The 10946-nt window shown below is 52.0% G+C and overlaps 2 protein-coding genes across 2 annotated transcripts in view; one reads left to right on the forward strand and one right to left on the reverse strand.

The window, feature by feature from the left end:
• LOC107104327 (hairy/enhancer-of-split related with YRPW motif protein 2-like) overlaps positions 1 to 1666 on the forward strand; it is a 6686-nt gene extending 5020 nt beyond the window's left edge. The window contains exons 4-5 of the mRNA XM_015404310.1: positions 273 to 354; positions 426 to 1666. Of these exons, the coding sequence (XP_015259796.1) occupies positions 273 to 354; positions 426 to 832 (489 nt within the window). The 3' untranslated portion in view covers positions 833 to 1666. The remainder of the gene's footprint in view (positions 1 to 272; positions 355 to 425) is intronic.
• Positions 1667 to 2248: 582 nt separating this feature from the next.
• Positions 2249 to 10946, reverse strand: part of LOC107104323 (mitotic checkpoint serine/threonine-protein kinase BUB1-like) — a 13918-nt gene continuing 5220 nt past the window's right edge. The window contains exons 8-24 of the mRNA XM_015404306.1: positions 8695 to 8912; positions 8367 to 8619; positions 8078 to 8118; positions 7878 to 7997; positions 7697 to 7798; positions 7547 to 7622; positions 7385 to 7463; positions 7135 to 7309; positions 6992 to 7049; positions 6374 to 6843; positions 5873 to 6025; positions 5067 to 5167; positions 3511 to 3672; positions 3274 to 3431; positions 3016 to 3193; positions 2818 to 2924; positions 2249 to 2744 (exon numbers count right to left, since the gene is read on the reverse strand). Of these exons, the coding sequence (XP_015259792.1) occupies positions 2555 to 2744; positions 2818 to 2924; positions 3016 to 3193; positions 3274 to 3431; positions 3511 to 3672; positions 5067 to 5167; positions 5873 to 6025; positions 6374 to 6843; positions 6992 to 7049; positions 7135 to 7309; positions 7385 to 7463; positions 7547 to 7622; positions 7697 to 7798; positions 7878 to 7997; positions 8078 to 8118; positions 8367 to 8619; positions 8695 to 8912 (2641 nt within the window). The 3' untranslated portion in view covers positions 2249 to 2554. The remainder of the gene's footprint in view (positions 2745 to 2817; positions 2925 to 3015; positions 3194 to 3273; positions 3432 to 3510; positions 3673 to 5066; positions 5168 to 5872; positions 6026 to 6373; positions 6844 to 6991; positions 7050 to 7134; positions 7310 to 7384; positions 7464 to 7546; positions 7623 to 7696; positions 7799 to 7877; positions 7998 to 8077; positions 8119 to 8366; positions 8620 to 8694; positions 8913 to 10946) is intronic.

Consider the following 10946-nt stretch of genomic DNA (forward strand, 5'->3'; position numbering starts at 1 on the left):
CCGGGATCGAACCAGAACCGATACCGACCCGGGACCGAACCAGAACTGGTACAGACTCCTGACCAAACCAGAACCAATACTGACCCCATAAAAACAGGCGGTACTTTGACCTGAGGGGGGGTGGACAGCAGAGAGCTGCTGAAGGTCCTCAGGTTGGATCAGAACCAGGACCAATGCAGGAGATGAAGGATGAGTTTAGCATTCATTCCTGAGAGGCGACTAAAGATGGCGGACAGCAGGTGATTAACGGCGTTCTCGGCTGCTTCCTGCAGGGTTCTGCTAAACTGGAGAAGGCGGAGCTCCTCCAGATGACCGTGGACCATCTGAAGATGCTGCAGGCGGCGGGAGGGAAAGGTAACCACCTGGTCACTGGGAGCCGCCTCCCTATGAGGCAGGAAGTGACATCAGCTGCTTCTGCTCCTCAGGTCCCCTGGACGCCCGCGCTCTGGCCATGGACTTCCTGTCTGTGGGTTTCAGGGAGTGCGTGGCGGAGGTTTCCTGCTACCTGAGCACCGCGGAGGCCCTGGACTCCTCTGACCCGCTGCGCTGCCGCCTCCTCTCCCACCTCAGCTCCTGCGCCTCCCACCGCCTGCAGCCTCAGAGGCTCCTCCCCCCACACTGGGCGGTGGCGGCGCCGCCGTACAGACTGAGCGCGCTGCCAGATGGTGGCGCCCCCCAGAGGCTGGTGGAGCAGCACCTCCTGACCTCCTCCCTGCTGCTCCCCTGCACCTCCACCCCGCTCTCTGCCTCCATCTTCTCCTTCCTCCCTCCTGCTTCTGGAACTTTCAGTTCATCCAGAACCGGTCCGGGTTCTAACAGCTTCTCCCTGTAGACGGATCCGAACCCAGATCCTTCAGAACCGGTCCAGCTGCTGCCTTTAATAATAAAGTCTGTGGATCAACCGGAACCTGGAACGGATCCGTCGTTTCTTTCATTGTTTGATTTAAAACATTTTCATTTCTGTGGAAATGAGACCTGAAGTCATCATGAAGGCAGGAGGTTCTGGTTCTGAGCGGTTCTAGCTGCTGTGCTCCCAGAACCTCTGAGTTCTGCTCTCAGACCTTATTGGTGAACGTTCACTATGAAATCCCCCCAAAACCAAGGAGAGCAATGAAACACGGAGGTGGCAGCATCATGCTGAGGGCATGAAGCCAGCTGCTGGTTCTGACCCAAACCTTCAGGGTTGGTTAGAGGAAGGAAGATAAACTGGACTCTACAGGGAGTCCAAATGAAGGAAGAACCGGGTCAGGTCCTAACAGGTCCGGGTCCTGAAGGGTCCAGGTCCGGTCTGCAGATCCTCAGCATATAGAATCCTCTCCTTGGACCAGAACCAAATGTGCAGAGACCGGTTGGTTCTGTTGGACCCAGAACAGAAGCAGAAAGAGTTCAGCAAACATTGCAGCAGTTAAGGGTGTGAATACTTATGCGCTGGTTCTGGTCCAACAGGACCTACCAGGTTCTGGTCCAATAGGACCCAGCAGGTTCTGGTCTAAAATTAATTGAACTGTTTTTTCAGATTTTCATCTAATTTAGTTTTTATCCATCAGTGGCGAGTTTCTATTAGAGAATGAAAATAAGTAGAACCAGAACCAGAACCAGGGATTGGTTCTGGTTCATCCCAGCGCTGCTCTAACCCTCCAGAGGCAGAAAAAGACAGAAAATAACAAACCATCAGTTCAGGTGTTTGAGAAAATATGGGAATCAGGAAATGATCTATAAACCAAACTGAACGATTGTTTTTCTACTTCAAAAACAATTTAGATTTTAAAATGGAAACATGTTTTATTCTTTTTTTTAATATATTTTTTTCTTTAAAAATTCAATGTATATCATGGATTATTTTATTTCAGAGTTAAATTCTGTTTAAAGTAACAGATAATTATTAAAACTGGATCTTTACTGGTTGATGGTTTTTAATTGGTTAAACTCGACCTAAATCCTGACCCAGACTCTGCATCACGCTGATGAAACCAATACTGCAGATTTTCTCCATAGACATCAAAGCTCTGAACTTCCAGATCAAAGCGTTTTATCCTCCATGTTTTTTCTCCCGCCGTTTAGATTTGATCACTGCTGAACTTTATGGATGGAAATAAGCTGAAAGCTGTGAATACGAAGCATATTCTGAGGATGAAGGCAGGAGGAGACGTCTGCAGACGGTGGCGTGGAGGAGGAGGAGGAGGAGAAGGAGGAGGAGGAGGAGCTCTCATTGATTAACCTGATGCACAAGTCCTCCGTACGACGTAGGTGGGCGGGGCGGCGAGGGAGGATGGCGAATCTGGACGTTAGATTCCTGCAGAGTTTAAAGCTTGAACATCGGATACCATGGCAACAGGAAACCATCCCTGCTGCGGCCTGATTGATGCCGTGTTCCGTCAGACGAGTTTAATTAGAAACGTTGAGCTCGATCCACAGCGTCAGACTTTATTACGAACAGGAGAAAAATGTAACAGGTGTAAAATAAATGGAAGAATAAAAACCAGGAGAGTCTCCCAGTTGGAGCTGTGATGGTTTCAGGATCAATGGGTCCAGACAGGAAGTAGCGCCGCAGCGGTTATCTGCGCGCCTCCTCCAGCAGCTTCACCACCAGCCGGTTCTTCAGCATCTGCAGCTTGCTGCCGTAGTTCTGCTGCAGCGCGGACGCCATCCTGCAGCGCAGCGCCCGCAGGCTGGGCAGGGGGGCGCAGTCCGCCACGTTCAGCAGCGTGTGGAAGAAGTCCAGCCACAGGTCGCTGTGCGGGTTCCTGCAGAGAGGAGGAGACGTCAGTGGGCTGCGGGTGAGGAACCAGGGCCGGACCCCCAGGTTCCGGGACCTACCTTCTAAAGACGGCGTTGGTCTTCCACACGCCGCCATCATGGCTGACCTGCATGTAGCTCCCGAACAGCATGCAGTAGACCGTCCCCGCCACGCCGAAGTAATCCGTCTGGAAACATGGAGGCACAGAGGAGCCTGCTGAGACCTGCAGCTTTCAGGTCCTCTGATCGCCATGGCGACGAGCAGGCGGCGCCGGTTACCTGGTAGGTCCACGGTTTCCCGCTGAGCATCTCGGTGCACTGGAAGCCTGATGTCAGACACCGCGCGGTGAACGCCGTGCCTTCCGGGAACAGCTGCATGTCGATGCTCTGGCCGAGGTCGATGAGGACGAGGCCGTGGTCCACGCCGTCCGCGTCGAAGCAGCTGCTGTCCAGGAACCTGGAGGGACAGAAAGAGACGGCGTTCATCCCGTTACAGACCGACCCCCGGGCGGCCCAGTAGACGCCGCGGCGCCCCACCTCTTTCCCAGCATGAAGTTGTCGGGCTTGATGTCGGCGTGGATGATGCCCGCGGCGTGCAGCTTCTCCACCGTGTGCAGGATGCAGACGCTGAAGTACAGCACCAGGGGCTGAGGCATGACCTTCTCACTCATGGTTCTGTAGATGTTCACGGCGTTCTGGAAGGAGCAAGCAGAGGCGGTCAGACCAGCGGCAGCCGTCGCCGTGGAAACGGGTGGGCGAACTGGGCAGACTGACCAGCAGGGTGCCGTACTGGTGCAGCTCCCCCAGCATCATGCTGCCGTCCTGGAAGAGGTGAGCAGAGTGGATCCTGCTGAACAGGTGGCGGACGGCGGGCTGCAGCCGCGCGTCCAGGCAGCTGTTGATGTAAAACTCCCAGGGATTGGACGGTTTCTGGACCTGCAGGCAGAACCACATGTCAGCGGGTCCCACTGGTTCTACTGGTTCCTGGAACGCGGCCCGGATTCACGGATCAAGATCAACTTTCTGAGGTTCTGAAAGAATCAGCGGCGTAACGGCAGCGCGTCTGAATCCAGGTCAGAAGGTTGCGCGTTCAAATCCCATCAGACTCACTGTAGGTGCCTGATTGAAGGAATACCTGGAAGTTCTTTAAGGTTTTAGATTCAAATATGTGAAATTTGGCCACCAGATCTACTGGGTGAGGGAGGGGCCCCAATCCCACAGCCTCTGTACTGGTGACAGTGGAATGACAATAAAAACACTGAAATATATATACTCTAATAAGTCCAAAATCAATCCACTGGACTTTGTTTCCAAGGTTGAAGACGTTTCTCCTCCATCCAACGCTTCCATTCCATTCCATGGCGTCAGAAATAATGTTGAGTTCCAGGTTTTATAGAATAGACCAGAGGTCTGCAGCCTGCGGCTCTTAAACCCTCTACAGCCGCTAATAGTGGCTAAAATCTATATAAAGAGCTAAATAATGTACTATGAGATAAATACCGGTCTTAAAAGCTTTAGTGGTTTTTATAAGATGGATAAGAAGGATTTTAAAAGAACCAGAAATATGTTTTTAGAGTCCATCTTTCTTTTAATTAGCTTGAAATTTATGTGGTTTTATGCTATTTGAAAAGCTAAAAATACATAAATTGTTTTGTTTAAGACGGCAACTAATTTCCTACACGAGATAATGAAAAAAAAAAAAAAAAAAAAACTTTTACTTGGTTGGATCCGTGGGGCGAAACGGCTCTTTGGATATGAAAGGTTGCAGAACCCTGGAATAGACCAACACAGCCTGTAATGACTTAGAAAACATGCAGATTGATACTGGAAACCAGCTCCACCCCTTAATAATGGGAGTCATTCAGGTCGTTATTGGCCTCCAGTACCCGATACTGGTCTATGCCTCTGATAAGGTGATCGTTAAGGGGAATTGTTGGCCTGGCTGAGCTGGAGAGAAACTTTATTCATGTGGAAACTGAGGCCTTTCTGGTCCTCAGAAGGATAGAAACAGCTCTGACTTAAACATCCTCAGCACGTTATTTTATACTTTGTTGGTCTGTTCTATAAAACCTGGAACTAAACGCTATTTCTGACATTTTGGATGGAAAAATCTTCCTGGATGGAAGAGAAACGTCTTCAAACTTGGAAACAAAGTCCAGAGGATTGATTTTAACTTTTTAGGTTTAACTCTGACCTGGATGACTGAGAACCTCCACCAGAATCCTCCATTTCTAATTCGCCACGTTTAACGGCGCTGATGGCGAAGCAGCAGAGCTTCAGACGATGATAGAAAAGAAGAAACCAGAGCAGCCGGTTCTGGTCCAGCTCACCTTTAACACCACTTTCTCTGAGGTCCGGGGGTCCGTGGCTTGGTAGACCGTGGCGAAGGCTCCCTTCCCGAGGACGCCGTCCACCCTGAGGGAGGAGTTCCCTGCAGGAAGAGGAGAACGCTGTGAGGAACCCAGCTGATCCAGAACATGATGGCTTCCTTCCCTCAGCGCTCCGCTCCAACCGGGCCGCCGCGCCAAGGAGCGCCGGCGTCACTTCCCTCCCCCGAACCTTCTGATCGGCTCGACGGAAGGAACTGAAAGGTGTGGAGAGCCTCTAGCTTCGTTCCCTCACCTGGGTGCAGGTATTTATCAACATCTTCAGCTCGTCTCTTTCCACATCTTCTCAGAAGCTCTGGACTTTGACTAGGCCACTAGGCCATGCTAACCTATGAACCTGGATGTTCAGGGAGGTTCTCCACATCATGCTGCCAACACCGTGCCTGAATGAAGGAGGTGTGTTCAGGCGAGAAGCGGTAGATACTTTAGTGCGTTCTGATCCATCAGCAGCAATTCCCTGAGATCCCGTTATCAGGGGGAGGAATTGCTGCTGCCGCCATCATTAAGAATTTATTTAGTTTGTTAATAAACTATAACGTTTCTATCACTAAGTGGAGGAAGAAGCTCGAATTAGAACATGAGTTATTATGGTCTGGCTAACGAGACACACTGAGCGGAGGCGGCGACCTCTCCAAGATGGCGGCTTGGACCTTTTCTATACCAGGAGTGGGACTGACTGACGCTGGAGGGTTTTCCTGGTTCTGAAATCGGAACTTTAGCTGAAAACAGGAAGCTGCGAGGGTTCTTACCCACGCTGAGGGTCATCTTGGGTCCGATGGCGGGGACCCTGCAGGGCCAGCTGATGCAGCGGGGGTGAGAGGTCAGAGGCGGGTTCAGCCCGCCCAGCAGGTCCAAGATCAGTTCTGAATCCCAGGGATCGGACACGGGCCGGACCTGGGCGCCTCGCCCCCTGTCGGGACTCAGCATGGGTTCGTCCCGGACTCCAGGTCCCCGCGGGCTCAGGGGGGCGTCGGCACAGCTGGTCGGAGGTTCCGGACTCATGGGAACGTCCCGGGTTCTGGGTTCGTCCTGGACTCCAGGCCCCCGCGGGCTCAGGGGGGCGTCGGCACAGCTGGTCGGAGGTTCCGGACTCATGGGAACGTCCCGGGTTCTGGGTTCGTCCAGAACTCCAGGCCCCCGCGGGCTCAGGGGGGCGTCGGCACAGCTGGTCGGACTCATGGGAACATCCCGGGTTCTGGGTTCGTCCTGGACTCCAGGCCCCCGCGGGCTCAGGGGGGCGTCGGCACAGCTGGTCGGAGGTTCCGGACTCATGGGAACATCCCGGGTTCTGGGTTCGGCTGGGACGGGAGGACGGGGGCTCAGGAAGGCGTCCAGGTCCGGCTCGGCCGCGGGTTCAGGACTCCTGATGTCCAGCCAGGCGGCACTGGGAGCGGACTCTGGGCTCATGGGGACGTCAAAGGGTCGGTTCCGGACCGGTTCTGGACTGACCGGCTCCGGGTCTTCCAGGATCTTAAAGGACCGGCTCTGAGAGGCAGGTTCAGGGCGCCGCTCAGGGCTGGGGTACACCTCCCATCCGGAACCGTCCGACTGGGCTGGGCAGGACGTCTGGTCCCTGAAGGAAAGCACGGCAGGAGGCTGCATTATGCTGAGGGACGAGGAGGCGGAGCCGTCGGCCATGATGGTTCCCTGTCTGGAGGAGGAGGGGGGCAGCGGCTTGGCGTCGGCCGGGTCGGCACTCGGACTTTGCTCTATGATGGGGCTGAGAGAAAACAGAACCTGCCGTTAGCTCCTCCCCCAGAACCAGAACCAGAACCGGTTTCCCCGGTGAGTCATTGAGGTCCGCAGGGTTCTGAGCTCAGAACCGAATCTTTAGACCCGAAAGCTGGAGGAGCAGAACCAAGAATCACCTGAGCTTTTTGGTCTGACGTCGGAGGTAGAAGTTCTCCTCAGCGGAGCCGCTGTTCTCTGCAGGAAACAAACAGAACCAGCCGTCAGAACCGGGGTGGGCGGTTCTGCTGCCGAGGACCGGCGGGTCGGGTCGGGTCGGTACCTTGGGTCTGGAAGCTGCTGCTGAACAGACTCTTGTGTGTGAAGGGCGTGGAGACACACTGGGCCAGCAGGGCGAAGTCGCTGGTGCTGTTGGGACAGGCGTCCAGCTGCCGCAGCGAGTTGTAGCGGGCCCCCCAGGTGGTGCTCTCATCCGGGACCAGTTCTGACGGGGTCTCCTGGGGGACGGCACCGGGTCAGACCACAGAGCACAACCATCAGAACCATCAGAACCGCCGAGGCTTTCTACTCACATTGGGCCGGTCTGCTTTGGGGGCGCCGAGGTCGACCAAAACGTTGACGGGTTTGGACTTCTCAGGCGGCGCTGCGGCGCTGAAGGAGACACAGAACCGTTTGGGTCAGAAGGTTCTGATCCAGGACCTCAGTTAGGCCCAGAAAGGATCGTCCCGCTTTACCTGGCGTCCTCCTCGTCCTGGAAGATGGTGAACGGGGTGGAGGCGTGGGCGGGGGGGTTCGGTACCGAGGAGACGGCTGTAAAACAGAAAGCGGATCAGAAACTCTGGCGGACTCGGTTCTGAGCGGAACGCCGTCTGCAGCGTGTTTACCGCACGGTTCCAGGTGGGTCTCAGCGGCGCCGTGGAGCATGGAGGCTTCCTGGAACGGGCCGTCCAGGAGGGTGGGAGCCTGGAACATGTCCATGATGGCGTCTGAGGAAGACAACCAGGAAGCATCACCACCAGAACCCGGACAGAACCGGACCGCCCGCACGGAGCAGGCAGAACTCACCTAGGGCCTCCTGGGTGTTAACGGTGGGCGACGGCAGAACCCTGGTGGGCGTGGCCTGAACATAGCCTAGGGAGGAGTTAGGGGTGATGTGGGAGAGGTTAGCGGCTCCTCCACAGGACCCTGGGAGGAGAAGAGGAGGTTAGAGAAGGTCCAGGAGGGCGGTGCAGAGAACCGGGCCTGAAACCAACAGCCGGACTCACCGTCCAGTTTGTCCTCCGGCTCCGGAACCAGACTGCTGCTCCTGGTGGGAGGAGCCAAGACAATAAGATGGCGGCAGGGGGGGGTTAACCTAGGAGAGTTCCTGACCAGGGCTCCTGTAACCATTTGCTAGGTTCTGGAGGCTCGTTACCACGGTAACCGAGCCTCTAGAACATCTGTTTATCCTCTGGTTTCCTAGCAACATCCTGACCTCTGAAGGTTGGAAGGAGATCCAGACGTGGACTAACAGGGCGTCTGGAGACGGGATCAGGATTAAATGCTGATACTCACAGACACAAGGCGCCAGGCTCGCCGCTGTGGAGCTGCTGGGCGGAGCAGGGCCCGGGGTCCGCTCCCAGAACCAGGGGCCGCCGGCCGCCCGGTTCTGAAGGAGGGGGGCGAGCAGCAGCAGAGGACTGGGCCTGCTGGGCCACAAACCAGCTGGGGAGTCCTAATCGAGCCTCCAGGTCCTGGTTGACTCGGTCCAACGCGGGATTCAGCCTCTGGGCCGCCTCCTCCTCCTCCTCCTGCAGCCTCCTCTCCACTGAAAGGAGAGCAGAGAAGGTGAGCTGAAAGCATCGGACCGGGCCGGGTCTCTGCCATGAGGGAGCTAGCTTACTGCTTTCTCTCTGCTCCTTCTCCCTCTGCTCCTTCTCCCTCTGCTCCCTCTGCTCCTTCTCCCTCTGCTGCCGGACCTTTAGGAAGTATTTTGCCGCTCGGACCTCTTCAAAGCAGAACTCGGACCCGTCGCAGACCAGCGTGTCCTTGTCGTAGGCAGATGAAGTTGGGACGGCGGCGCTGGAGGGGAGGGTTCTGGGAACCTCGGAGCGAGACACCCTGTGGAGGACACGGACAGCGAGACCGGTCCAATCTGGTTCTGTAGGAGCTTCATTGGTAAAACAGACTTGGACCGGGTCAGCAGGGAGGTCGGCCCCGCCCCGAAATAACTAAACTGTTGTCAAACGATTGTGCAGAAAGTTAGGACTTTATTTTTAAAGATATTAATGAAATCTTTCAGAGGTCAAAGATCAACCCTACTCCTACTAAATCTAACAAACTTTGTTTTCAAAATTCAATCAAATTTATTGATGAAATTTATTGAAAGTTTTGAACTTTCAGTTTAACAAAACATAAGCGCTGAATCTTCTACTACCGTAAATCCTCTAATATAGGAAGGGCCTTTATTTCACTCAGGTGCATCTTGGTCCAGGCCATTATTGGAAGGAGGCCAGAATTAGAGGCAGGCCTCTATTTCTATTTGATCCAACAGACGACCAGTGGAAGGAATAAAAAAACAGATTGTGTCTCTTTGAAGCTATAAAATACTAGCTTCATTTATTGAAAAAGTACAGTTACCATAGCGATATACAGAACATTATTCAGACATCTTCCAGCAGCTGCAATTTTGAAATCTGGAATATTGGCGAAACTGATTTGTGAAACAAAGTTTTAAAAAAAAATGAATGGAAACTGTTCTGCCATCACAGTGAAATGTTATTTAAGGCAGGCTAAGTGGTAGCAGGCTAGCAGTATCGTATATTTCAAGGGAAATTCAGAACAATGAAGGCCAATTAAATTCTGTCATTTTAACGCTGCCTGGTTACCAGACCTACCGGTGATCACATGTGGCTTTCAGATCAGAACGATTGTGTAAGGTCACTAGGATGGGACTTCCCATGCTAATGGCTTGGATTCGTTAGCAAACACTGCCCCCCTGTGGTACTCGTGTGTTACTATCACAGGTTGTTGAGGACTGTCCAGGAACATCGTTGGTTCTAATTATAACCCCGGCCTGTAAACGAGTCCAGCCATTATTAGAGACCCGGCCGCTAATGGGATACAGGCCAATATTAGAGGAGTTACGGTATTTTTGAAATAATAGCATCATAATATTAGCAATAATAAATAATTGTGTATAATATGAAAATAAAAGAAAAGAAAATGAATCCAGAAATGAAACTTTGAAAAACTTCTCACTAAAAGATGAAAAGAAAAAAGTTTTGGGGGGTAACTGCCATTTGCTTCTCAGTTAAGCTTCAAAAACAAAAAAAATGTAATATTAAAAAGTTATTTTTCATTAATTACTTTGATCAAATTTACTTTATTTTTTGTTACAGATTTTATGGTCTAACAGATTACGACAGATTATACGCGCCAGGCTAGAGATTCTCCTTTTTTTAAGTAAGAGAATAAAGTCGTAATATATTGAGAATAAAGTCATAATATCATGAGTGTAAAGTTGTAACATTGAGAATATCGTTTTTACATAATAAAGTTGGAATAATACGAGTATAAATGTTGCGACTTTGTTCTTGTAATATTTCCCCTTCTCAGCGATTTATTGTCATTCCACCGTCAGCAGCACAGAGCAATGAAATGAACCCTCTGCATTTAGCCCCTCCCCCTGGGGAGCAGAGGGCTGCCACTGTGCGGCGCCCAGGGAGCAGCGTGGGGTTAAGGGTCTGACTCAGGGACCCAGAGTGGCTGTGGAGCTCCAACCTCTGGATTCCTAACCACTCTACCACTGAGACTTTATTCTCATAATATTACGACTTTACTCTGATAAAGTTGCGACTTTTTTCTCGTAATATTACGACTTTATTCTGGTAATGTTGCAACAATATTCTGGTAATGTTGCGACTTTATTCTGGTAATGTTGCGACTTTATTCTCGTAATATTACGACTTTATTCTGGTAATGTTGCAACTTTATTCTGGTAATGTTGCAACTTTATTCTGGTAATGTTGCGACTTTATTCTGGTAATGTTGCGACTTTATTCTCGTAATATTACGACTTTATTCTGGTAATGTTGCAACTTTATTCTCATAATATTACGACTTTATTCTGGTAATGTTGCAACTTTATTCTCA

The sequence above is a fragment of the Cyprinodon variegatus genome, unplaced genomic scaffold, assembly GCF_000732505.1.
Source record: "Cyprinodon variegatus isolate N-32 unplaced genomic scaffold, C_variegatus-1.0 Scaffold1691, whole genome shotgun sequence".
Taxonomy (NCBI): Eukaryota; Metazoa; Chordata; class Actinopteri; order Cyprinodontiformes; family Cyprinodontidae; genus Cyprinodon; species Cyprinodon variegatus.